Source organism: Trichosurus vulpecula, chromosome 7 (genome assembly GCF_011100635.1).
Source record: "Trichosurus vulpecula isolate mTriVul1 chromosome 7, mTriVul1.pri, whole genome shotgun sequence".
Taxonomy (NCBI): Eukaryota; Metazoa; Chordata; class Mammalia; order Diprotodontia; family Phalangeridae; genus Trichosurus; species Trichosurus vulpecula.
Genome location: NC_050579.1, coordinates 32,898,693 through 32,925,213, shown reverse-complemented (window position 1 = coordinate 32,925,213; position 26,521 = coordinate 32,898,693). Strand labels below are relative to the sequence as shown.

At 45.7% G+C, this 26,521-nt stretch overlaps 1 protein-coding gene across 4 annotated transcripts in view; it reads left to right on the top strand.

The window, feature by feature from the left end:
- RPH3AL (rabphilin 3A like (without C2 domains)) overlaps window positions 1-23,307 on the top strand; it is a 169,573-nt gene extending 146,266 nt beyond the window's left edge. For 3 of the 4 annotated variants that reach the window (XM_036769264.1, XM_036769261.1, XM_036769262.1), the window contains 3 exons: window positions 15,273-15,374; window positions 17,056-17,217; window positions 21,834-23,307. In XM_036769264.1, coding sequence (XP_036625159.1) covers window positions 15,273-15,374; window positions 17,056-17,217; window positions 21,834-21,868 — 299 coding nt within the window. In that variant the 3' untranslated portion in view covers window positions 21,869-23,307. The remainder of the gene's footprint in view (window positions 1-15,272; window positions 15,375-17,055; window positions 17,218-21,833) is intronic. The other variant, XM_036769263.1, reaches the window with a different exon arrangement.
- Window positions 23,308-26,521: the final 3,214 nt, after the last annotated feature.

The window sequence follows — 26,521 nt, the reverse complement described above, 5'->3', positions numbered from 1 at the left end:
AAGGGAGACAATGTTCTATGATCTATATTTCTCAGGTTGAGGGGAGAGAAGGGGCAAGACAGCCCCATTATGCCAGCCAAGGACAACTCCGGGGACCAGGCCACACTACAGGGGGTCAAGGGGCTCAGGTTGCTGTGGTTTCAGAATCTCCCTCCCCAACTGGGAAAGGGCACACTGTCTACCCCCAGCCTCAACCGTCTCTGAACGTATGTCCCCTGCCTTCTTGAGAGAAGGACCCCCCTCACCCCCAGCCATGAGAAAAGGACCCAAGATGGAGGGAGGAAGCCCAGAGGAGAGATCCATGGGCCAGCAGAATCATAAGAGACATCCCCTGCCTAAAGGATATGGTGCACTTCCCATAAAAGCAAAGAGACAGCTTGGTGTGGACAAAGGTTTCTTTTATTTTATTCCTGCTATAAAGGCTCAGTGATCATCTCCAAGGGAGAAATAAGAGGGAGAGGACATAGCAATGATATGACATTAACCCCCTGCCCCCTTCCCAGGCTGAGAGCCCCTCCCCCAAGCCAACCTGGCATCTCTTTCTCCTGGAGCCGGCCTGCACTCCTCCCCCAACCCCCTCCACTTCCCCTCCCTCCCAGCAAAGGGCATTCCCACCTCCCACCCCAGACTCTCCCAATATCTATGGAAGTCTTGTACCACCTGTTTATTATTTGGGAAGTAAGTGAACGATTTCTGAAGCTGGGGATTATGCCTTTATCAATTTCCCTGGTGCAGTAGAAAGTGATCTGGTTTGGGGGTTCAAATCCCTCAACACTCATGGGACATTAGGCAAACCATTTCACTTCCCTGGGCCTCAGTTTCCCCATCTGTAAAATGAGGGGGTTGAACTAGACAGCCTCTGAGGTCCCTTCCAGTTCTAGACCTGAGAGTCTATGATTCCTCCCCCAACTGAAAGATTTGAGATTTGAACTCCCATTGAAAGATGAGTGAGATTGACTTAGGTGGAAGAGGAGAAAAGGAAAAGGCATTTATTAAGCACCTACTACATGCCTAGCACATGCTAAGTGCCTTACCTACATTATCTCCTAGGAGAGGTGAAAGGTCTTGGCACAGGCAGGAATGTACATGATGTTTGGAGAACAATGGGCGGTCCAGGTGGTTTGAAGGAAGGGGTGTAAACTAGAATAGGAAGACAGACCAGAGACATATATAGAAGCCAGATTGTAGGGGGAACCTTGGATATACTGTTAAGGAATCCATGAACTTAGACCATCAAGCAAATAGGTAGTAGGGAGCTATTGAGGGGTTTTGAGTAGAGGAGCACCCAGGTCAAAGCAGTGTTGTCAATGAGGGGGGTTGGACTAGCTGACTCCTAACTAGTCCTTGTGATTCTGAATCAGTAATCCTAGCTGTGTGAAGCCGGTCAGGTCACTTCACTCCTCTGGGATTCAGTTTCCTTGTCTGTAAAATGAGGGAGTTGGACTGGTTGGGTCCCTTCCAGTTCCAGAGCTTATGAACCTCTTAAGGGCTCTTAAGGGGCAGGGCAGAGCCTTGGCAGGTCTGCATTTCATAGCTTCCTCCTCAGACTCTCCTCCCACCCCACCCCCCTGCCTGGCCAGGACTTGCTGAAATTGCCTCCTCCCAGCCTCCCACCATGGGGTTTTGAGAGGAGCCACCAGCCAGCCTAGGGAAGACGCCTTCCAGGCTGAGCAGGCATGGAAGCAGCAACAGGCTGGACTGAGCCAGCTGTGTTTCTCAGGGAGGTCCCTGTGGCACCCAGCCTGCAGCAGCCTCCTCCTTGTTGGTGGGTAAACAGAGATGGCCTCAGCTGACCCAGCCAGACTTTGGCAAGCTGCTCAGTCTGTCTTTCAAACACTGACAGCGCTGTCCAGGAAGCTTGGGCCATGGACTATTGTCACTGTGCTTTTCTCCCTGTGGCAGTGGCTGTTTCCCAGTGGGCTATCAGCAGGGAAGATGTATTGTGACCTTGTGGCCAAAGGGGCTTTGCTAAAAGCCTCCCTCTCTGGTTCTGGGGTCTTACCAGCTCCCCTCCTTGGTCTCCTCACTCTCCAGAGAATATAGGCCATCCACATGTTGCAGCAGTCATGTAATGTCAGAACCGTAATTGACTTTGAACGTTATGGATTCTATTACCAACCTTCTATATAGAGGGAAACTGAATTTCAAGGGAAGGGAAATGACTTGGCCAAGGCCAAGCAGGGAACTAGTAGCCTAGTAGGAACTGGACTCCCATGGAGAGGAAAAGTGAGAAAGAGACATTTCTCATCCTCAGGCAGTTCAGCCCCCAAAGGTCAGAGCCCAGGATAGGCAAAGGGTCACTTTCAACTTGGAAAGGTCTGAAATTTTTTTAGGATAGGCACTTCCTCCTGTGACCAGAAGACTATTTAATCCCCTAGTGGCCAATGATCTGGTGACAAGTGTCTGAATTTAACTGGCCTGGACCTCAAAAGACAGACACACAGTCCCCCACCAGGTCTGGGTTCAAAGCCTTTGTTCTTGGACGGGACTTGTCAAAGGTTATGTTCTATCAGCATATCCTTGAGGAGCCCAGGGTCTCCTCCCCACTGTGAGTCTACATTGGAATAGGGCTTTGAGAAAAGGACCCTTCCAAGAAAACTAAAACCAGAACCTACCATTCCTGAAGTCCTCTGCCATTCAGGCTAACTTGAATCCTGAACTTGGAATCAGGAAGTTGGACTTGGCTTCAAATCCCACCTTAGATACTAACTGGCATTGTGATCCTAGCCAAATCATTTCACCTCTCTGAGCCTCAGTTTCCACATCTATAAAATGGGTGTGATAAAATCTAGAGCACTTACCTCAGTAGGTGGTTGTGAGGATCAATTAAGAATGCATTTGGAAATAAATAACTGACATAAATATCAGTTATTGTTATTAGTCATTTTTATTTTCTTTCTTGTCCTCTTATGTTCAAAAGCAGATCAGATAGAAACAGTCCTGGGACAAATTACCACCCTACTATTGCTTTTCTATAGGTCCAATGTTCAGCAAACTATAGCACAGGTGGAGGAAATGATTGCTTTTTTATAATTAAATAAAAGCACTGTGAGCTTATTTCAATCAATCACCTGATAAACATTTATTAAGCACCTACTATGTATCAGGCACTGTGCTACTGGGGATACAAAAAGAGGCAAAAGACAGACCCTGCCCTCAAGGAGGCTTATAATCTAATGGGGGAGACAATGTGCAAACAAATATGTACAAAGCAAATTATGTACAAGATAAATAGGAAATAATTGGGAGAGAAGGCACTGGAAATAAGAGGGGTTGGGAAGGACTCCCAAGGCTTTATTTTCTGTAGAATCATGGAAAGCAACTTTGGGAAAAGTTCAGGAGTAGACAGGATGATGGGGATGATATGCATCTGTTCCCATGTGGTTTTGATCTCTTCCAATCAATAGGACTCTATGTTTTGAGAGCTTCTCATTACACGTAGTTTGGAGGTTGCATCTATGTTGACTTCCATTAAAAGCATCGTCCTTAAGTTACTTAACACAGATCAATGTTATGTCTGAACCACTGTAAGCAATGATTTCATTTCTGATAATGCTTCTATTCCAAGAGTCCATTTGTTAAATTTTCAAGAGTATTTGGGAATTTGCATTTCTATTCTGGGAATTTATCATCTCCTAGTTTATAAGGAATAGCAAATTCCTAGTGTATAATTCTGATCATGTCTTTCTTTTTAAGTATCTGGTAGGTATTAAGTCTTCTCAGCCTGAGGTGATAGGTTGCATGATTTCTGCTGTTTCCTTACAAAACCTGCATTAAAAATAGTTATATTAATTGTTATTATTAGCTAAGAAGTACAGGCCTCAAGAGCCCAGTCCCAGCCACATTCCATTTTCTCTGCCTCCCTCTTAACAAGTCCTTCTTCTAACCTCCCTTTTGAGACACTCATTCCCAGTCCCCACCTACTTTCTCCTCTTGTCCTTGACTCAGACTGACTTGACTATGTGCTCCCCTCCCCCACCATTGCTTTCAAATGTGGGGTTTCTCCAGTTATCCAGTCTTCTGATTGGCTGCCAAAGAGCCAGTCCTGGTCAGCTCATCAGACTGCACTTCTCAGTCAGAACCTACCTCTGTCTTCTCTATAGCATCAGCTCCGCAAAGGTAGCCAGTAAGGAGATGGAGAGCAGGCTAGAGACTTCTTGGAGTCAAAATTGAGATAACTTGCCTTCCTTCAGACTCCAGTAGCATGTTTTGTAATAGGGATGATCTAGAACATAAATAGAACCAAGAATGGTCCTGAAGACAGGAAGGAGTATCAGATCATATCTTAGGGAGAGTCAGCCAAGCATTGGATTTATCTACAGAGCTAGAACCTGGACCAGAAACTTGAGGAAGGAAGTAAAGGCAGCAAGTGACCTAGTACAAAGGACAATAAAAAATCATACACATCCAAGAGCCATCATGAGCAATGCTGGGGACCCAAATGAGCACCATAAAGCAGATAGGGAATCCTAGGACCTTCCTCATGGGAAAGATGCCCATAGGGGAGAGAGAGTGAGACCCTGAGAGAGCAAAGGGAAAGCATACCACCTGGTAGCTCCTATTTTAACCAATTAGTCTTGTTAACCAGGTGGGGTAAGTTCAGTTGTTTCTACCTGCTGAGAGGACAGGTGTTAAACTTGACACCTGAGTCAAAGTACTGGCCATCCCATCCTAGTTACATCTCTGGTTCACAAATAAGTCATATTTTTTTCCTGGCTCTGGTTTGTGCAAAACCTGAATATGGCTTATACTAATGCTCTTAGTGAGAGAATAACAGTAGAAGTGACTATAACAACTCACATTTCTACATCACTGAGAGATATTGCATGAGATATTCAGTAACCTGAGAGGCTATGGGGTATGGTAGAAAGAGTGTTGGAGAGACTTGGGTTCAAATCCTCACTCTGTTTCATTTTCCTTGTCTATAAAACGAGATGTTTGAACTAGATAGTTTCTGAGATCCTATGTTATATACAAACTCCCTGGGCCTCAGTTTCCTCATGTGTGAAATGAGGAGTTGAAGTACCGTCTGCCTCTAAATCTGAGATCCTAAGTCACTTTAACCTCCCTATTTCTTCTGTAAAATGAAAGATTTGAACTAGCTAATCTCTGAGGTCCCTTCCAGGTCACTATCTATGATCCTGAGGTATATACAACCTCCATGGGCCTTGGTTTCCCCATGTGTAAAATGAGAGTTCAGACTAGATAGGCTCTGAGGTCCATTCTAGATCTACATTTATGATCCTATCACTATGGGCTCATTTTGTGTAATTAAGTTTTGGTGTATTCTACCACTAGATAGGTCACTGGGGTTGGAGTCAGCGAGACCTGAGTTTGAATCCTGTCAGCAGTCACTTACTATCTCTATGACCCTGAGCAGGTCACTTAAACTCTCCCAACCTCGGTCATCTGTAAAATGGGGTTCATAATAGCCCCCACCTCCTAGGATTGTTGTGTGCATCGAATGAAATGGCACAGGTATAGTAAACCTGAAGGTGCCGTATCAATGCTATTTATTATCATCATTATTGTTTTCCTTTCTAAGTAATCTCATTTTAGAGGCACAGCCTCTTGTCCCAGACAGCCCATATACTCACCATTATAGAATTACTTTTCATGAATATACCTATTTTTAATGCAGGGCAGCTAGGTCACGCTTCAGTAGACAGAGCATCAGGCCTGGAGTCAGGAAGACTCATCTTCCTGAGTTCAAATCCAGCTTCAGACACTTACTAGCTGTGTGACCCTGGGCAAGTCACTTAACTCTGCCTCAATTTCCTCATCTGGAGAAAGAAATGGCAAACTGCTCCAGTATCTTTGCCCAGAAAACCCCGAATGAGGTCCTGAAAAGTCAGACACGAATGAAACAACTCAACAGCAGTAACAGTTTTTAATGCTGGAAAACTCTGCTTCCCATGATGGGGTGGAGGTATTGATTTAGGGTTCTGTAAGGCTGAATGGGTTCTGGGGAACAGATCAAAAGCACCAGTGAGTGGACAGGCATCGATGCACTGGAGCTGTCCCAGCCCTGTCCCGAGCCACCAAGTCAACGTTATGGGTGATGAAGCAGAGCCTGTCTTAGGGCCAAGGAGTTTTGAATTAGGAGTCAGGCACCCTGAGTTCTAGTCTGGGCTTGGATCATTCAGCAGCTATATGACCTTGGACAAGTCTCTTCATTTCTCTGGGCCCTGCTCAGACCCTCTCTGTAGTGCTATGCCTGTCTCTAGGTTCCATGTTTCAGGAAAGGTATTGAAAGGCCAGAGCATGTCTAACTTCTTTGGGCCTCATTTTACTCTTCTGGAAAATGAGAATATTGGATTAAATGACCCCCTTGATATAAATAGGGAAGTTGGGATACAGGATAGATCTAGATAGATCTAGAAACATGTAAGAGTCCAGTCAATAAGCATTTACCAAGTACCTACTATATGCCAGGCACTGTATATAATAGTAACCTTAAATTCATGCTGAGTTAGGGGAGGGTCATAGGGTTAGACCCGGAAGGGACCTTACAAGCAATTGAGCCAATCCCCTCATTTTACATATGAGGATAACAAGGCCCAAAGAATCCTTTGCCAAGCACTCTGTGAGGCAGGATTTGAACTGGAGTCTTCTTGACTGTAAATCCAGCACTCCCCCGTGCCACCTAGTGGTGGTTCTTTCCTAGAGTTGCCTTCTCTACCAACAGACCTGCCTCTTCCTTCTCCCCTGACTCAGCCTCTAAGCCATCCATCCCTGCAGCATCTGTGAGCTCAGTTGGACCACTAGAGACAAGGGATTGCTGGCAGGAAATCCAGTGGCTGTGTGTTTGGGGAACCAAGGAGAAAGCTAGAAATAACTCAGAAGGTCAGCGATCCTCTAACCTGGCTGCATTCAGGCTCCTACTGTGTGAGCTGTATGTGATGGTCGTGATGATGGTGATGGTGCTGAAGGGGACAGCTCCCTAGCAGGACATTGCCTACAATGCCAGTATCTACTCTTAACCTCTTCTTCTCCCCCTTGAGATGGGCAGGGGCTAATTAGGAAACATCGCTGAGTCCCTGAGGCTTTGCTTTTCTTTCTATTGCATTTTTTCTGTTTTATTTTTCAGCCTGTGAAATTTTCCACCATCTGCTTTGCTTCGGCGGCATGTTTGCTGAAAATATCTCAGCACCTCCCTAATTCCCATAATTTCGGGGGGGGGGGTGGGTTGGAAACACTGAGACATAGTGTCAACATGTTAACTGCTTCTGGAGCGCTTGAGCTCTTGTCCCTGGACTGGGCTGGCCACCTCAAGTTCAGGCAGAGCCTGGAAATGGTCTTTCCTCTGCTTTCTAGCTGCAGCTCAGGCCCAAAGAGTCTTCAGAATTGTCAAGGGTGCTTCACTGTGATGGATGAGAATCTGGGCTTAAAGGAGAATCAGAAGATGGTTAAAAGCTTGAGGAGCCCTTTGAGATCAACTAGTCCAACCTTCTTATATTTTTTTGCATTTTTTAAAGTTTTAATAGATGCCCTGGTTTCAGATGCCATTTCATTTCTGAGTTTCCCCTCCCTTGGCTAGCAAGCCTTCCCTTGCCACAAAGATGGGATTAAAACACAATTCAGCAAAGCCAGCCAAGGCTGAGGGTATGTGTGACACCTTGTACCTGCTGTCGCTTACCTCTCCACCAGAAGGAGAAGGAGCCTTTGGAGAGACCTTCCTCACAAGTATCTCCTTCTAGTCTCTCCCCTCCCCAATCCTTCCTTCACACAGCTGTCCAACCAATGCTCCTAAAACAGATGTGACCATGTCAGGCCCTTACTTATGGATCTGGACCTCAGAGGTGACCTTCATTCACCCATTTTACAACCAAGGAAACTGAGGCCCAGGGAAATAACATAATTTGCCCAAGGCCATTTGGAGTAATCATCATGGGTAGGATTTGGACTGACTCCAGAACCAAAGTTCCTTCCACTGCCTGATCATCATGCAGCTTTCAGTTTCCTAACCCCTTCTTTTTATAGTAAATGGAACTAAGATCCAGGGAGGGAAAGTACTTTGCCCAGGATCACACAGTACATGAAAGGCAGGGCTAGAACCAGACCCCAGGTTTCCTGATGCCCACACTAGGCCACTTACCCTTGCACTGCACTGGGTCTTCGCTTTACTTATCCAGGGTTAGTATTACTCCTGCAAGAGAGGCAGCTGGGTAAAGACTGATGGCAGGACTTGGAAATCCACAACCTGAGTTCTGATCCTGACTCTCTTACTTCCTAGCTATGTGACCTTGGGCAAATCTTTTCTTTTTTCTGGGTCTCAGTTTCCCTTTCTTTAAGGTGAAGGACGGTGACCTCTTAAGAGATCTAGACCTCTGAACCCCTTCTAGCTCTCAATCTGTGATATCTAAGTCCCTTCAAGTTCCAAATCCAGTGATTGTATTCTAGCCCTGTTGCCCCTGTTCTTTGTTTGAGGCAGTCAGGAGCGACATTCTTTTTAAAAAATTTTTTTTCTCTCCCTCTGAGTACTAAGACTCAGAGTTTCCATGGTGACAGTCAAGCTGATAATCCATTTAAGAGCAAACCAGGCACACAGAACTGGCCTGTCCCCAAAAAAGGGACTGTTGCTGCTTGGCCCGGGAGCTGTTTTCCTAGCCAACACCAGGAGAAAGCCCAGGCAGGAGGAAGTATGGGGTAGCGGTTAGTGCTGGGGGTTACAAACTAGTTCTGAATCCTGGGCTTCTGTTTTCAGCAGGCAGCCAGCCAGCATTGTCTGGAGTAGCACTGTTACTTCCCCCAAGTTGGTGGAGAAGATCCCCAGAGTTTCAGGCCCTTGGGCAGAGTTCTGAAGGGGGTGTGACCACCATATCTCTTCTGCCCCTGCTCACTATCTCCTCCTACCACACTCCTACCTACCATGCACTCACAGCTGGGCCATAGGGCAGGTCCATTTGGGTGACATAGGCTCCATCACAAAGCTATGGTGCCATAAGGGTGTCAAAGTACTTTTAATCAGTCAATAAGCATCAATTATGTACCTTCTATATGCATGACACAGTGCTTGGCACTGGAGGTCCAGTCAACCAACAAGCATTTATTGAGCACCATCTATCGCACCCGAGTACTATTGGACTAGAAGCCTGTAAAGACAAAAATGAAATAGCCCCTCCCCTCAAGGATCTTACATTCTATGAGGGAAATAATCTGTACACGAAGAAGCAGATACAAAATAGAAAAATGTAAGGTGGTTTGTGAGGAGGGCACTAGTGGCAGCAGGATCAGAAAGAGCTTCCCTGGGGGGGGGGGTGTTATTATCACCCCCATTTTACAAATGAAGAAACTGAGACCCAGGGAAGGGAAAGGACTTACTCAGTGTCACACAACTAAAATCACAGAACCAGAGTGTTGGAGTCAAAAGTGATGTTCGAGACCATCTAGTTCACCCTCATTTTACAGATTAGGAAATAGAGGCTCAGGAATGGTGATTTGTAGAGCTAGGGTCATGGCATTATAGGTTTAGAATTAAAAGGGGAGTCCAACTTCATCTTACAGGTGAGGAAGCTGAGGGTGAAGGAGTTCAAGTGACTTGCCCAGGGCCACACAGCAAGGAGGAATCTGAAGTGGGATTCAAACCCAGGTCTTCTTGACCAGGTCTCCCAGCCCGGTGGTGTCAAACTCAAATAGAAATGGGGAGGGAGGGCACTAAACCATATCTAAGGATCCCTGCCAGAGGCATATTGACTTAGAAAACCACACATTAACATTATTTATGTTCTATTGTATTTTTATTTTGTTAACTATTTCCCAATTGCATTTTAATTTAGTTCAGGCTTCACTATCCATTAACCCAAGCTGCCTCTTATTTGGAAGACTGTAGGGACGATTCCTTTCCTTTTTCAATCTGAAAAATAAGTGTGGATTCCATCCAAGATCTCATTGCTCTGTAATCTCAGTCTGATCCTTTGGGGAATGTGTTGGGGCGGAGAGAGGGGAGAGGGAGAGGGGGAGAGAGGGAGGTGAGGGGCAGAGAGAGAAGAAGGAGGAGGAAGAGAGAGAGAAGGAAGAGGAGGAGGAAGAGAGAGAGAGAGAGAGAGAGAGGGAGAGAAAGAGAGACTATGAATATCATTTGCTGAGGATGGAAGAGCAGAGGCCAAAAGATTTATGAGCCTAAAAGCTTTGTTAATAGACCTAGAAGATTTATGAGCTGGACTGCAAAGGGAGGGAGGAACAACAGCGGCAGTAGACTGGCAGATGAGGCCAGCTTGGGTTTCATGGGGACATTTCTGGAATATGGGCTCCCCCAGCCCCCTCTCTGAAGGAAGCCAGGAGTATTTGGGGAACTGTGTGTGTGTTGGGCTTCCATCCAGGAACTCCCATCCCTCTGGCAGATCATAAGCGTCTTTTTCCCCTGCTGACACTGATGCTTCAGCGCTGGGCATAGATACTGCGAACTTTTCTTTTCTTTCTCTTTCTTCTTTCAGTTTGTTTCTTTAGCAGAATTTATTAGAGTAGATTAGAAATGGGATTTGGGGGCCCTTGCTGCAAAGCCCTCTAAGCTCCAGCCTGATCCCAGCTTGAAATCCCTGACACAATGAGAGAAGATGCAGCCGAGGGGGGCTGATGGGAAAGCAAGAACATTTTCTGACAGCTGGTACCCTCCTCTCTGAAACCTTTGTGAGTGAAATGACCCCTGGAGGCAAAGGCACCTGCACGGTCCAGGGTCTTTAATGGACGCCGACTGGCTCCCTTCCACCCTGCTCTCTGCCTTTTGTAAAAACAAAACAAAAAAAACCACAGAAAGAAGTAATCTTTTCTCATTATGACTTGCACCCCAAACCAAAAGGGATCAGTACTTTCTATGTAAATATAACTATGGTTCCATGATTCTGGCCTCCTTAACCATACCTTTCACATCATATATTTTTATTTTTTTCAAACTTGGGATTTCATCCGTGTGTGGGAACTCTCTATTTGGGAAATTCAGATATGCGATTTGTCTGAAACAATAGAATGAGAGAGTTATTTGAGAGCAATGAGGTGAAGTAGATGGTGAAGTAGATAGAGTCCTGAGGAAGTTCTGACTTCAGATCCAGCCTCAGACACTTACTAGCTGTGAGACCCTGGACAAGTCACTTAACTTCTGTTCACCTCAGTTCCCTCCCCTATAAAATGGGGATAATCATAGCACCTATCTGTCAGGGTTGTTATGGGGATCAAATGAGATCATTTTTGTAACTGTGCCAAATGCTGGGGATACAAGGAGAGGCACAGGACAGTCCCTGCCCTCCAGGAGCTCACCTTGCCCTTTAGTTCTGAAACCAAGTTATGCCTAAGGCTTCCCAGCTAGAAAGTGGCCTTCCTTGGCCTCCATGGGCCTTTCTGCTGCAGCTACACATGCCTCTGAGTGTCCCTACCTTCTTGGATCCCCAGCCTCAACAGTGAAAGCCTCGCCTACCCCAGCCCCTAGAGCAGAGATAACTGCATGAATGGACATCCTCTCCACACGTGAGTTGGTTTTTTCCTTTGGGGAAGTTTCTGTAGAGTTTCCCTGAAGAGCTGTGTGGGCCTAACTGCGTTAGGCAGTGTGGCAAGGTGGTTTGGTTTATCAGATAGCAAGGTGCCCAACCCAATGACTGCTTGGCTGGGGCTATCTTGGTGGCTCCATCTCAGGCACCCTGTCAAAAACCCAAGCAGCAGCAAGTGTCATTCTAGTTACGGTCGGAGCCGTTGCTGTGCTTCCCCCTGCTCTAACCTGGGAGTCAGGAGACATGAGTTCTCAAGCTCCCCCCACCAAATATTCTAGGGGCAGGACATTTCTCTCCTGTGTGCTTGTGCCTCAGTTCCCTCATCTGTAAATTGAAGATAAGAACAATACCAACCTCACAGAGGTTCAAATAACAGGATATCTATAAAGCTGTTTGCAAAGTTTAAAACATTATTTAAAGGTGGAGTCAGGACTGGACATATGGTTTCACTGATGGAGGGAGGTCCCAGGTGGGGAAGCTCCCTCTACCAAGGAAGGTCAACACTTCCTCTGTGATCGAAAGAGTTACTTGGAGCCACTGAGATGTTAAGTGACTTGCCCAGGGTCACACAGCCAAATGTGTCAAAGATGACACTTGAACCCAGGTCTTCATGGCTCCAAGACCAGTTTTCTGTCTCAATTACTGACTCAGACTCATATGTGTATATGTGTCCATTGCATGTGTATGTATGTGTGTATACGTATACATATATGTGTATATATAAATATGTAGATATACATATATAATGTATATGCACACACATGTATACATGCATATACATCTACAACTATATGTCATTATAAATATTATTACTTTGGATTGGATCTGATTTTTTTGTGTCTGCAGAGAGCTCCCAAGTGAGGAAATCCCCTCCACCAAAGCAGGTTGGCACCCTCTCTGCATCCTCTCTCTTAGAGAGTCACCAAAGGGACAGAGAGGTTAAAAGACTTGCCCAGAGTCACCCAGACAGTAGGTGTCAAAGGTGGAACTTGAATCCAGATTTTCCTGTGTCTGAGACCAGCTCTCCCCACTGTGCCACACTGTCTCATATTTGGGAAAACAATGTGAAGTAAATTGGGGGAAGGGAGGTTGAAACCATTATGCGTCAGAGGTAGGAAGAGAGCCTAGATCTTCCTTTCTTGAAAACCAGCTCTCAATCTCCCACATTCTGCTTCCTCTTATTTTTTTTTTGTGAAATGTTGTGTCTGCCTAAGTCCCAGGGCAGTTGTAAGGATCAGATGAGATCCTGTATGTGAAATGGCCTTGAAAAATGGAAAACCCTCGTAAAATGAGATGGTCAGACTAAATAATTCCTAAGGTTCCTATTTGCTTTAAAGAAATGGGTGATTCACTCGTTCTCTTAAGTAAAAGAAATAAGAATTATTATGAAAATGCGAAAGTTTCCCTCCAAGCCTCCTCTTAGTAGTGAACACAGACTCTCAGAGGCACCAGCAGGCTATTATATACTGTGTTATGTACAGGCTATTCCATTATGAGCCAGGGTCTGTTGTCTGGGGACCAGACCAGATAAATCTAGAGAAACTCATCACCAGGTTGCCCACAGGGTAAGGATTTTTTTTTACCATGGTACTCTTGAAGACCATCTACTGAACCACAGAGGAGTAGAAGCCTGCTCTGGTAAAAAAAAAAGTACCTATCCTGATGAAATCACAGATCCTTGGACTGCTGAAGTATTACTTTTATAAAGAGCCATAACTAGGGTGGGGCAATCAGAGCTTTTCCCCACGGTATAGAAATGTAGAGGGTGGAACTATCCTTGGATTCCTTCAGTAGATCAAAACAACTGATCCTAGGACTCAGTTAGCAAGAATAATTAAAGTAGGAAGCTGCCAGATGGCATCCTTCCTCTCCTCTCTGCAGCAGCTTCACCCCTAATTGAGCTCCTTCCAACCCCCACCCCACCTTATTTCTTCTCCTCTTCATGGCGATCCCCCTTTGTCCTGTGGTCTCTCCCATGATCTCTGTCTCCTCACAGTAGCGAATTGTATCCCAACACCCCCTTGCTAGAGTGCCCATTTTAAAAAGTTGACTTGGGATGTGTTTCATGTTGCCTTGGGAATATTTCATGCCACTTGCTCCAGGTGCCCAAACTAATAGTTAAAATTTTTACAGCAGGGTTTGATACCTGTAATGAGGACCTAGAGTTTCTCTAAGATGCCTCCTGTATCCTCAAAGAAAGATTTAACTGTGTCCACGTTTGTTTTGTCTCAATAGAATGTGAGCTCCATGAGGGCAGGGAGTGATTCATTTGTGCCTTTGTGTCACCAGAGCCTTGCACAATGCCTGATGCATAGTAGGTACTTTTAATAATAGGCTGAATGTGTGAATGCATGGATAATTGGAATCAAGTGAAGGTGCCAAATAGTTTTTGTAATTATTGCTTTCTAATATGTCTTAAAATCTAATTGAGTGAGTCATAGGTTCATAAAATTAAAACTGGCAGGGTGCTAGAGATGGTCCTTTTTCGAGCGTATTTGGACTAGATGACCTCAGAGAGCCTTCCAGCTGTGAATATGTGATTCTCTCTGACAATGCAGGTAGAATGAATGAGAGGGCAACCCTGGTGTGGGTTGGAGTGAGGGGTGATGGGAAGCTGTCATTCATCAAAATTACTGAGAGACTGCTTCCTAATTAGCCAAAACCCTGGGCCTCTGGTAGAATGAGTCTTATCCACAAAATAATCAAAAATGAAGGGTGCAAAATGACAACAAACATGGCCCCCCCAAAAGAGAGACAAGACAATTCCTCCTCCTCCTTGGCAGAGGCAGAGGTCTATGGGTGAAGAACATTACATACCTTATCAGTTGTTTTTTCCTTATGCTTTGATTTTACTGGGTTTTCCTATTCTTTTTCTTTCCAAAGAGTCTTTGTTATATGAGATGGCTTTCTACAAATAATGAAAGTTATCAATCAAAATATGTATTTTAAATGCGGGGTTACAAAGTGAGACTTTGGGGGAGTGGAACAGAGTATGGACTCATTCTTTCTCCCCCCTCTCCTAGACACCTGGGCCAAACAAAAGGCTGGATCTCTTCACTGGACCGCGGTTTCTTCATGTAGACAGTAGCAATAGAACATAAGCTCCCTGAGGCCAGAGATTGTTCATTGTCATCTCTCAGCACCCACTGCACTGGTGGGTGGACTTAGGAGGTGTTTAATAAGTGCTTACTTGATTGATTTTTGTCTGTGCCTGGTATATAGCAGGTGCTTAATACATGGGCATTGCTCGATTGATTAGCCCCTGCCCTGTTCTGTCTATTTCTTAGGGTGTCTTGAGATTAAAGGAGACGGTGTCATTTAAACACTTCGTAACCTGTAAGCCTTTTACAAATATCCAGTGGTATCATTGAGTTGGGGAGACAGGCTTGACAGCCAGGAAAGTAGCTAAGGAATCATGTTAGCAGGATGTGATAGAGTGTCACAATGACTGGCATCCACCAATGCTTCTAACCAGGACTGCTCCCACAGGGTCCCTAGAGACACAGCCTTAACAACCTCTCTCCCTCCCTCCCCCATCCCAGCCTATTATCCCTTTGACACTGAGGATGTTTTTCCTTCAGTCCGATCATAATCTCTCCCGCCTCTAATTGGAGCCGATCTTTGCCTCTTGCTCAGTGCCCTAGGGATGTCAAGAGCAACTAGTTACCCTTCCCCCATGCAGAATCCCTTCCTTCTTTGATGTGCAGCCAGTAAGGAAGCTGGTCCACTGGCCTGGTGTGAGCCCACTGGGCGCAAGGATAAACATTCTCAGTCTATGTTTGTCTCTTCCAGTGGTTTCTAGTGACAGCGACAGTGACTCCACCTTGAGTTCTTCCAGCCTGGAAGATGCTGGAGCCAAGAGCTCAAAAGGTAGCAAATGCCGAACAGAATCAGGTAAGGAGGTGGGTGGCCCTGCAGAGAGGCTGAGCTTTGAGAAGACTTGGGGCTAGAAGGGGCAGGTCTAAGCTGTCCAGGGAAGACTGAGGCAGAGTTTCTCTGAACATAGCTCTCTGGGGTGCACTTAAGTAGATATTCAAGCATCATTAACTGAATCTAAGAAGAGAAAGTTCGGAGTGGTAGGGGCTGATTTGTAGAATCAGACCTGGAAGAGACCCCAGAGGCCATCCAATCCAATTTGAACTGTTCCAGACCAGTGATTCTTTCTGCAGTATCCCAGGCAAGTGATCAGCCTGTGCTTGAAGACTTTCAGTGATGGTGAACTCACTCCTCTGAGAGAACACTGTGTTTGGAGTCAGAGGACCTGGGGCAGCCCCTTCCTTCCCAGGGGACTCAACCAAGGGCATTCACTTAAAGGGCTACATCTTCTTCATGGCTTCAGCTGAGATAACCACATTAAAGGTGCATTTCTCTTGGCACTTTGGAGTTTCAAAAAATGTACACGTTTCTTCATTTGCTCATTATAACCCTTCTACAGGGAGGGAGAGCAAGTATAAGGGGGATTAGACTGGCCCCTAGTTCTAGAGCTAGAATGAATCAAAGAGGCCTTCTGGGCTACCCCCTTCATTTTACAGAGAAGGAAACTGAGGCCAGACATATAAAGGGACTTTGCATCATGGGATCATAGATTCAGACTGGAAAGGACCTGAAAGACCTTTTGGTCCAACCCATCTCATTTTTACAGAGTTTGAAAACTGAGGCTCATAAAGGAGAAGTGACTTGCTCAGGTATTCCATATGCTCCTGGCCCACCCTTGCCCTAGTCTCCACACACTTCTCTGTCTGTCTTCCTAAGCTGCCCTGGGCTAGAAAAATGACTCACTGTGACTTTTTCTTGGCTTTCCCAATCACAATTCAGTCTGGTGAGTTTTCTAAGCTGTTGTGGAGGTATATTAGGTGGGCTAGGTAAAAGTGCTTCATCTTAATCTGCCATCTTGAGTCTGTCCCTCCAAAAACAGGATCTGAACTAGATGGCATCTGGGGTCCCTTCCAGCTCTAGATGTATGATCCTATGAGCCAGGAGTAAGTGCTACCTTGGTGCAGTCATATTTCTCATTTTGAGTTCATTAGGTAGACCCACCTAGGGGATATCTATCTGAGTCTTAAAGGAGCCCAGTGTCATGGTAGATGGGGAAGATGGGTCTGTCTTCCTCCACCATATTCCTCCAGGGAGGGCAGATACCATTGGGGTAATACAAAAGCTTCATCAGGACCTTTATGGGTCAAAACTCAAGAGGTGGAAGGGCCCCTGGCTCAATTCTCCTCTGAGGTTTAGGACTGGGAAGAATTGCGCTACTCCCCAAGAGGTTTCCTGCACTCCCTCCTGGAGCTGGTAACCTTCTTAGATTAACTTATCTTGTACATACATCTCCATGGGCCAGTTGACTCCCCAGTTAGAGTGTAAGCTCCATGAAGGCAAGGTCTATTTTTGCTGTTTCTTTGTATCCCTGGTACTTAGCACAATTCCTGGCACATAGTGAGTATTTAATAAATGCTTGTTGACTCACTGAACTAGCAAGACCCTGTTGGCAGGTCCCGGGAAGGGAGTAGAAGAGGAAGTTAAAATCTGAAGGGGCAGGTGCCCCAAATACCCTAGTCCACTGTCTGATCTCTTCTAGGTGGCAGCAGTGACCCTTCCAGAGCAGCCCAAGGCCAGGCTCTGCCTCCTAGCCAGCCCTCCGAGAGTGGGACCAGCCTTGGCAGTGAGGCTGGGGGAGTCCAAAGTGGCCCAGAGAGTGGCCCGGGAGATGGCTCCGACAGCGACAGTCACAAGGCTCCCAGTAAGTGGAAAACTCTTTTCTCCCCTTTGAAGCATCTCCCTGACCCTGCTCAGGGTCCTCACCTCCCGTTCTCTCTTTGCCTAAAAAGGACCTTCTCAATAGCTGATCTTTCTTCAGTATCCACTGCTTACCAACAGAGCATCTCCCATCATCCCCGAAGTCCGCATTGGTCCAGCCTGGAATGAATGGGGAGAGAACAGGGCACTTGGCTAATTGGGCTTTTGAAACCCTTCACAACCTGGCCCCAATGTATCTTTCCAGCCTTGGTATATGTTATCTCCTTCCCACGTCCTGCAGCCAAAATGGCCTTCTCTCTGTTCTCCATGCTCAACATGCCACCTGCTGTGTCCCCATGCCTAGAATGCACTCTGCCTCCCAGAATCCCTCTATGCCTTCCAGGCGTGGCTCAGGCATCACCATCTACTTGAAGCCTTTCCTGATCCCCTCCAACTGTCAGTGCCCTCCCTCCCAAACTACCTCTATTTAGCCACCTTGGATTTATTTGTATTTTTTTATCTTCATACAGGGTGTCCCAACAGCCTTAGTGCTGGTTTAAGCTACTAAAAGCTTAAATCAGGGGTGGGGAACCTGCAGCCGACCTCGAGGCCATGTGTGGCCTTCTAGGTCCTTGGGTGCAGCCTCTTGACAGAGTCCAAGTTTTAAAGAACAAATCCTTTAATTACGGGATTTGTTCTGTGAGGTTTGGATTCATTCAAAGGGCCGTACTTGAGGACCTAGAGGGCCACATGTGGCCTCAAGGCCGGCCACAGATTCCCCACCCCTGGGCCTTAAATCATCACTAAGACTGTTGGGACACCTTGTGTTTATTCCTTATATATTTTTGTTGTTGTCGAGTTGTTTCAGTCATGTCTGACTCTTCATGACCCCATTTGGGGTTTTCTTGGCAAAGATACTGGAGTGGTTTGTCCTTCCCTTCTCCAGTTCATTTGACAGATGAGGAAACTAAGGCAAACAGGGTTAAGTGACTTGCCCAGGGTCACACAACCAGTAAGTGTCTGAGACTGGATTCAAACCCATGAAGATGAGCCTTCCTGGTTCCAAGCCCAGTGAGCTATCCACTGGGCCATCTGTCTCTAAGTTCTTTGAGAGTAGGGATGATTTCATTCCTTGTATCTGTAACCCCAGTCTCTAGTACAGTGGATCATAGTAGGTGCTTAATAAATGCTTGTTGATTGATTTGACTCATCTGATCATAGGTTGAAAGTAGGAATCACCTTACTTAGGAGTCATCAAATTCAAACCTTTCATTTTACATGGAATGGAAAAAGCATTTATCCAACACTGACTGTGCCAGGTTCTGTGCTAAATGCTAAGGATAAAAAAAAAAAGAGTCATTCCTCTCAAAGAGCTCATATTCTAATTGGGAGAAATGACAAGTAAAGAAAGAATCTTGCTTACGTTTAGTTCACGGGCTGTAATCAATCACAGAAAGTCCAGACATCTGCTTAAATCAGACAGTCAATCAAAAGTAAACTAGGTGTGAATAAATCCTTAACAAATTTGAAAGAATGGGGTGGGGGGTCCATTGGATAAAGACAGATGATGCCACAAGGAAATATCTTGTGATTCGTCAAAAAAAAAGTGGATCCATCTAAAAATAGTAAGCTTGGCTAGTGGGGAGAACTCTTCTAAGTCCCTGAGATCCTACTGACCATGCTGTGGGAGGGATTGGACTAGTAGGAGACAGTACATCCAGCTGGAAGTAGAGAGAAACATTCCAGCTGAGTATCCAGAGACAGGATCAACCAGGTTAGAACCTTGTGAACATCAAAAGGTTGGAGTATTTGGAGGTCCCAGCCACCAGAGCTGGGAGCTGATGATACGTTCTGCGCTGAGAGCTGAAAGGCACAGAAAACAAATGAGATCATCCAAGGAAAGGCAGTTTTGAAGAAAGAGTGACCTTCAGGGAAGAGATAATTTGGAGGTGTGGGCTTTGCAAGGATTTACAAATCCTTGGGGACCAGCAGGTAGTCAAGGGAAACTTCCTGAGGACCCTACTGGGGGAAGAAAAGGACTCCCAGTGACTAAGCTCTGAGCTACCCTTTGCCACTGATGACTCTGGGATAGTATTCTAAGTTTGAGCTCACTCTCTACAGTAATGGGTAAGGGAAAGTACACCCCCCTATTTGGGGGGGATTATTTTGGTGGCAATACTTCCTTAATAAATATTCTTTTAAAGCCAATTAAGTATTCATTGATGGCTACTCATTAAGAATAGTGCATTATATCATATATAATTATATATAATAAATGATATGATACATACTTATAAATCAACAAATGTGATAAAACAATAATTAATAATTATTGACAGCTGATCAATAATCACAAACATGTTGGTTATAATGAACATGTTGATTACTGTTGATTAACTATTAATAATAAATGTTGCTAATTATTGATATATGCTTTACATAGTGCTTTAAGGATGGCAACATGCTAAGCTGGCTTGTTTGATCCTCCCCCAAAATAATCATAACCAGCATTTATATGGCGCTTACTGTGTGCGAGGCACTGTGCTGAGCACTTTACAATTGTCTCATTTGCTTCTCAAGATGAAAGGTAAACACTGTTTTTATTCCCATTAAACATAAGGAGCTCACGAGCTACAGTGCTAAGGGACCTTAGGAGCCGTCAGGTTTAACCATTTCCTTTTATGTGGAATGTAAAAAGCATTTATCAAGCACCTACTGTATGCACCCCAGCACTCCCCTCAGGGTTTCCCCTAGAATTCTGAGGGAACAGTAGTCACTGACCACTAAGGACCCAGCTGGCCGGTGCTGGGCGGAGATGGTTACCTCTAGGGGCAGGGTCCCTCATCCTCTGAGATCAGAGGAGGAAGAAGAGCATGGCAGTGGAGGGGCCTCATATCTTCTCAGGACTGTAGGAGACAGGCCCTCAGGCAAGCTTCCCAGAAGGCCAATTCCTTGGTCGAGCACTGGGTCTGGAGTTGGGAAGAGCTGAGTATCAATCCAGGCTCAGACACTTTACTGGCTTTGTGACCCTGGGCAAGTCAACTTCTGCTTGCCTCAGTTTCTTCAAATGCAAAACGAGAACATTAAAGCACCTGCCTCGACAATTGTTGTGAGGCTGAAATGAGATAACATGTGGAGAGCACTTGGCGCATGGTTCTATCTAAACGCTTATTTTCTTTCCTCACTTTGTATTAAGCTCCTACTATATTCCAGGCACTGTGCTAAGAGCCTGGGGGATACAAAGAAAATCAAAAGACTGCCCTTACTCCCAGTGCTTAGAACAGTGTCTTGCACATAAGTGCTTAATTAATGTTTGAAACTGATCATAGGATCATAAATTTAGAAAGTATCTGAGAATTCATCTAGTCCAACCCTTTGATTACTGATGGAGAAACTGAGGCTTAGAGAGGTTACTTGGGAGGGATATGACATGTACAACTGGAGGGATCAGGAAAGGATTCACATAAGAAGTAGAGGTGAAAAGGCAGTGAACCCCAGGAATGGGGTATAGTCAGAGCAAAGGCCAGGAGATGGGAAATGGGGTACAGAATTCAAGGGAACAGCAAGAAGGTCAGAGGTCACAATAGCATAGATTTAGACTAGAAGGTATCGTGGTGGCTGTGTCTAACCAACCCCCTCATTTTACAAGTGAGGAAACAGAGGCCCAGAGAGGTTAGGTGACTTTCCCCAGGCCACACAGGTAGCAGTAGTAGGCCTGGGTGGGATTTGGCTTGGACAGAACCAGGTTTCCCTAAGTCCTAACCTAGAGCTTGGGCTCCCTCGCACTGAAGCATCCCAAAAGTTGGCCACCTTGACTGGCAAGGGAGGATATTATTAACTGGGTGACTTCCCAGGCTCCTGTCATCTTTGATGCCAAAGATCTGAAAACTCAAGGGGAGCTCCTGTTTCCTTGGGGTTTCCCAAGGGATCTTTTGTCCCTGCAGGTAAACTTGCAAAGCAGGAGTAGCCCTGGAGGTTTGACAGCAGAGAGAGCGTTCTCTCAGAAACACTTCCATCTGATGCTCAGATTTTTCTCTTTTCTCATTGAAGGCTAAAAAGAAAAAAAAATCTTTCTGTCTTCAGAAAACCAAGGAGCTCTTTGTGGGTTTGGCTTAGTAGAACTCTTCCTGAACTCTAACAGGTTCATTTATGCAGCAGGAGCCTGGCGTGGGGGACAGTTACTTCTAGGAGCAATTCTGTTCCCAGAACAGAATTGGCATGTGGGATTCAGCCAGACCTGCCTCAGGGCAGTCAATGTCATAGGGTCAGAGACCGTAGAGTCTAAAGCCAGAACGCACCTCAAAGGCCATGTAGGCTAGTCCTGTAGACTGGCAGGTTTCTAGGGCTAGAAGCCATCAAGTCCAGCCCCCTGCATATTACAGATGAGGAAACTGAGGCCCATTGATGTGCAAGTAAGTGAAATCCAGAGCAGGATTAGAACCCAAGTCTTCCTGACTTCAAATCTGGCACTCATGCTGCCATCCCATGCTGCACCCTAGCCCAACAACAATTTCTGCCCTACTGGTCCAGCTTCTGCTAGGGGGCAGGGGTTGAGGTTTATGTTGATCTTTGGTCTTTTTTACTCCTGACCTTTTCTTGTCCTTTTTCTTGTTCCCAAAGGCAAGAGGCATACCTGGATGAGTCCTCGGTGCTGATGCAGGCAAAGGAAGCCATCTTGGCTTTGTCAGGGACCCCCACAGACCGGACTTTTCTGTTGCATGCACAAGCATACACACACACACACACACACACACACACACACACACACACACACTCTGTTCTCAGCCCTTTGGGACCTGTGAACTTTCTGTTTACCAAGCTGCCTTGAGGATTTGTTCCACGCTGGAACAGGATCAGCCTTTTCTACAGCCCTCACAGACCCTGGCCATCCTCTGTATGACAGTAATGGGACAGTCCTATACCTACTTCGAATAGCTACCACCCACTCCCAAAGAAACTGAGCTGATTCTGAGGATGGACAGCTTGAAGAGGAAAGTGGGACCAGCTCCCCTCGGCTCTTTTCCTCTTTCCCTGCTGGCCAGTAGGAACCGGACTACCCTTTGGCTGTCCTGATGTTGGTGAGGAGTCTTCTGGGGTAGGCCTAGGGGGTTAATAGGAATGGGGGAAGCTAGACTGTAGCTAGACTGCTGCCTTCACTATCCTGTCTCCATCCCACCTGGGAAGGGAGCTCTGCCTGAAGATTCAGTCTGTCTCTTCATATACTTGTTATTCAGTTCCCCTCCATCCCTGAACGAGGCCTCGAAATCTCTGCCCAGAATGAAGGGGCTCTCAAGCCAACTCATTGAGGGGAAAGTTCCACCCACTGATTTTGGAGGTGGACCAAGGGCAACACCTGCCTCTTTAGGGTAAGGAAAATGCATCTCAGTGCTAGTGATGAAGTCGATGAACTTGGTCCCAAGAATGAAGAGGGGGTCCAGGTGAGACCGGAGAGACCGGAGAGTCACCAGCTTTTCCCTTTAGTAAGGGAAAAGGGCTAGAGGCTCCTCCCCACCCCCACTCTCTGGGCTGCCAGAGAGAGCTCTCTTTGAAACTCCCTCCCCTCCCTTGGTCAGGTTGATTAAAATTCCTCAGCTCCCCTTTCCTGCATCGAGTTTCCTGATTAGTCTCACTCTAGCCAGAGTCAAAGACAACCACTGGGTGTCTGGCAGTGCTCAGGAATGAATAGCAGAGATTTCTCCTCCTCAACAGCCAGCCTTGGGCTTATTCTCTTGCCAAGACACGTGGGTCCCAGAAGCCATCAGTTCATTTTCTTCAGAAGATTCAGCTTGGCATGGAAAACTCCAGATTCACAGGGGCTGGCAAACTCTTTTGGAAAAATCCACCCCAATGAGATGCCTTTGGGTGGGTGGTTTGGATTTTTTTCCCTTTGTTTGAATTAATGTCAGCACATTGTCTGTTTCCTCTTGTCCTCCTCTGAGTACTGGGTTCAAGGACTGCCACCCCACCTATAGGCTGGCTTTGAAGGTCCTGAGCTTTCCTCCTCTTGTTGGAACAATGGATCTGGGGACAACCTGCAGTTTCACTGTGATGAGGTATCTTTCAGGAAGAAAACAATAAAAAACTAGAATTTGCATCAAGCCACTTGGTGTCTTTCTAGAAGGAGGAAGTTCATTTCCCTGAGTTGTAAGACAGATGAGTCTGCTGCTGCCTGGTGCCCAGTGCTTCTATCAGGGGTTCTTAACCTTTTCTGCATCCTGGACCCCTTGGGCAGACAGTCCGGTGAAGCCTGTGGACCCTTCCTCAGAATCATGTTCTTAAATTCATAAGATGGGATTGTGGGTGAAGCCATTGGATTGTAGTTATCTTTAAATATCTTTAAAATATATCTTTAAAATATCTTTAAAAACAAGATCACAGGTTAAGTACCCCTGGTTTAAATGCCTGCCCACCCCTGCTTATAGATCACAGCATTCCAGCTTTTGAGTTCAAAGAAACCTGAGGAGCTTCTCATTACTGAAGCCCAGAAAGGCTGGATAAATTGGCCAAAGTCACCCAGACTAAGAGCCAGGATTCAAGCTCAGATCCTCTGAGTACAGACTCAGCTCGTTGGAACTGGCCAGCATTCACATTCCATTGGTGTAGGCATAGAATCACAGACTTAGAGCTGGAAGGGAACATTAGGGACCATTGAGTCCAGCTCCCTCGTTGGATAGATGAGCAAACAGGCCCAGAGAGACAGGGGATGGCCCAGGTTCACTCACCTAGTAAATGGCTGAGTCAAGATTGAACCCAGGAATTGCTGACTAAATCCAGCACTCTATCCATGACACCACCTAGTAGGGTACAGTAATGAGCACGCTGCATTCTGCTCCCAGCTCGGGCAATCACCCGTCTTGTGAGTTTGAACAAGTCTCAGCTTACTGGACCTTAGCCTTCTCAATAAGGGCAGCTAGATGGCTCAGTGGATAGAGTATCAGGCCTAAAGTCAGGAAGACTCATCTCCCTGAGTTCAAACCTGGCCTCAGACACTTATCAGTATGACCCCGGGCAAGTCACTTAACCCTGTTTACCTCAGTTTCCTCATCTGTCAAATGAAGAAGGAAATGACAAACCACTCTAGTATCTTTGCCAAGAAAACCCCAGATGGGGTCTTGAAGAGTCAGACAGGACTGAATCACCTGAATAACAGTGAACCGTGTGTCAGGTATTGTACTAGGTGCTGGGAATACAAGTACAAACAACAAGAAAGATAGTCCCTGTCCCTCAACGAGCTTAAAATCTAATGGGGGAGGGGGATGAGACAAAAGGGAGCTGAAAAGGGGGAGGGGTAAGTATGAGGGAGGAAGGGAAGATACTCTAACATGAGGGCACATGGTGTTAAAGTCCAAAAACTCAGAGCCAGGAGGGGAATGAAGGTTGAGCAGCCTAGGACCCCCCAAAAATGGATACCCCACGAACGAACTCACCAGTGGGAAGAAGGGGGCTGGCATAGCAGAGGGATGTTCCAGGACAAAAAAGTCCCCAGCTGATGAGGGAAACTTCAGTGTGAGGCCACAGCTGAGGCATGATTGCAAAATCTAGAAAGTTAGCAGAGAGAGGAGCAGGGTGAGTAGTCAGAATTAGTCCACAGGCGAATAAGGTCAAGCGTGGGATTTCAGTCAAGCCCTCAGGACTGGACAGTCTCTTTGACGCTGAATGTTCTCCAGTTTGGGCTTACAGGTCTTCTCCTGTGAAAAGGTTCCAAGAAGATCTTGACAGGATGGTTTCAATCTGATAAGATGATTTTTAATAGAGATAAATGGAAGGTCCTACATTTGGAGTTGCAAAATCCACTGGCTAAGCACAAGATTGGGGAGATAATAACTCCATTGAAAGAGATAAGGATGAGATAATTCCATCCCCCTGTGAATAGTCTGCAGAACACAGAACACAAAAGAATAAGATGATGGCAGAACTGCAGGCTCTTCTGGGACTGTTTCTACCTGAGCTCCGAAGATGAGTAGAATGAGATGATTCAGAGCATCAGTCAGAATGACTGGTGCTTCGAGCTTTGAGTTTGCGAAACGCTTGGCAGACAGGATCTTACTGGGTGAGGAGATGCAGCTAATAACAATTTGGGAGTGGGGGGAAAGCCTTGGGGGTGGTATAGGGGATAGGGTGAAATCTCAACATGAGGCAACAATGTAACATCCTCCGTCCCACTCTTAAACAAACAATTAACATGACTTTAAACTGTATTGAGAGGGGCAGAACACCGAGGGACAAGGGAAATGATGATCCTGCTGTGTTCTACCTTGGACAGCTCCCAGGTGGCCTTAGGGATTGGCTACCTTCTTTTAGGAAGGACTTTGATACACAGGAGCACAGACAGAGGAGTGCTGCGATCAGGATGGTGAAGGCACTGGGACTATGCCCTGTGAGCATGAGTTAAAGGAACTGGGAATGTTTAGTCTGGAGAAGAAAAGACTCGGAATAGGCTGAGAGGGCATTGGAAGTGATTGTTAAATTTTCAGTGTGGGCATTTACATATCAGAAATCTGGCAAATGCTGTGACTCAGGATTTGATTTATTATTTTGCTATTTATTACTTGGTCTTCCCCCCCAAAATTATCATTTAGCCACCTCTCATCACCCAGTGAGATGTCTGCCAAGCATTTCACAAACCTTCAAGTTTCAAAGCACTAGTTATTCTGACATGCTCTGTATCATCTCATTCTCATCTAGATTTAAGACAGTGATGGAGAAAAAAAGTTACTAACAGATTAAATTGGAAAGTGTGTCAGGATGCTACTCAAATTAGCATGGCCCCTGCACAAGGATGACTTGAGAGGCAAATTTTTTTGATTTTGAAAATTTTTTAAAAATTGATTTAATATATTAAATAAAATTTTATTGAAAATTTTAAATATCTTTTTTTAAAGCATCAAGGTACATTTTTAAAAACAGAGAGCCAGTTGTTAAACATTTTACCAGTATGCCTCTGCTTAACAAAAACATGATAGCTGTTTTCAAGTATTTTGGGGACTGTCATATGAAAGAAGGACTTGATTTGCTCTGCTTAATGCTGGAGAGCAGAAGCAGGACTGATGAGTAGAAATAGTGTTGGAGAGAACCAGGGTTCAAATCCCGGCTTGGCCACATTACCTGTGAGCCCATGAGTAAGTCTCTCAGAATCTCCAGGCTCCATTTTCCTCTTCTGTAAAATGAAGGGGATTGTGGGATCCTGGTTCTAAAGCTAGAAAGGACTTTAAAAGTCCAAACCCCTGTTTTGGCAGAGAAGGAAACATGCCCAGGGAGGTTGTAACTTGCTCACAAGTCACCATCCTAGTAAGAGAACTAGGATTTGA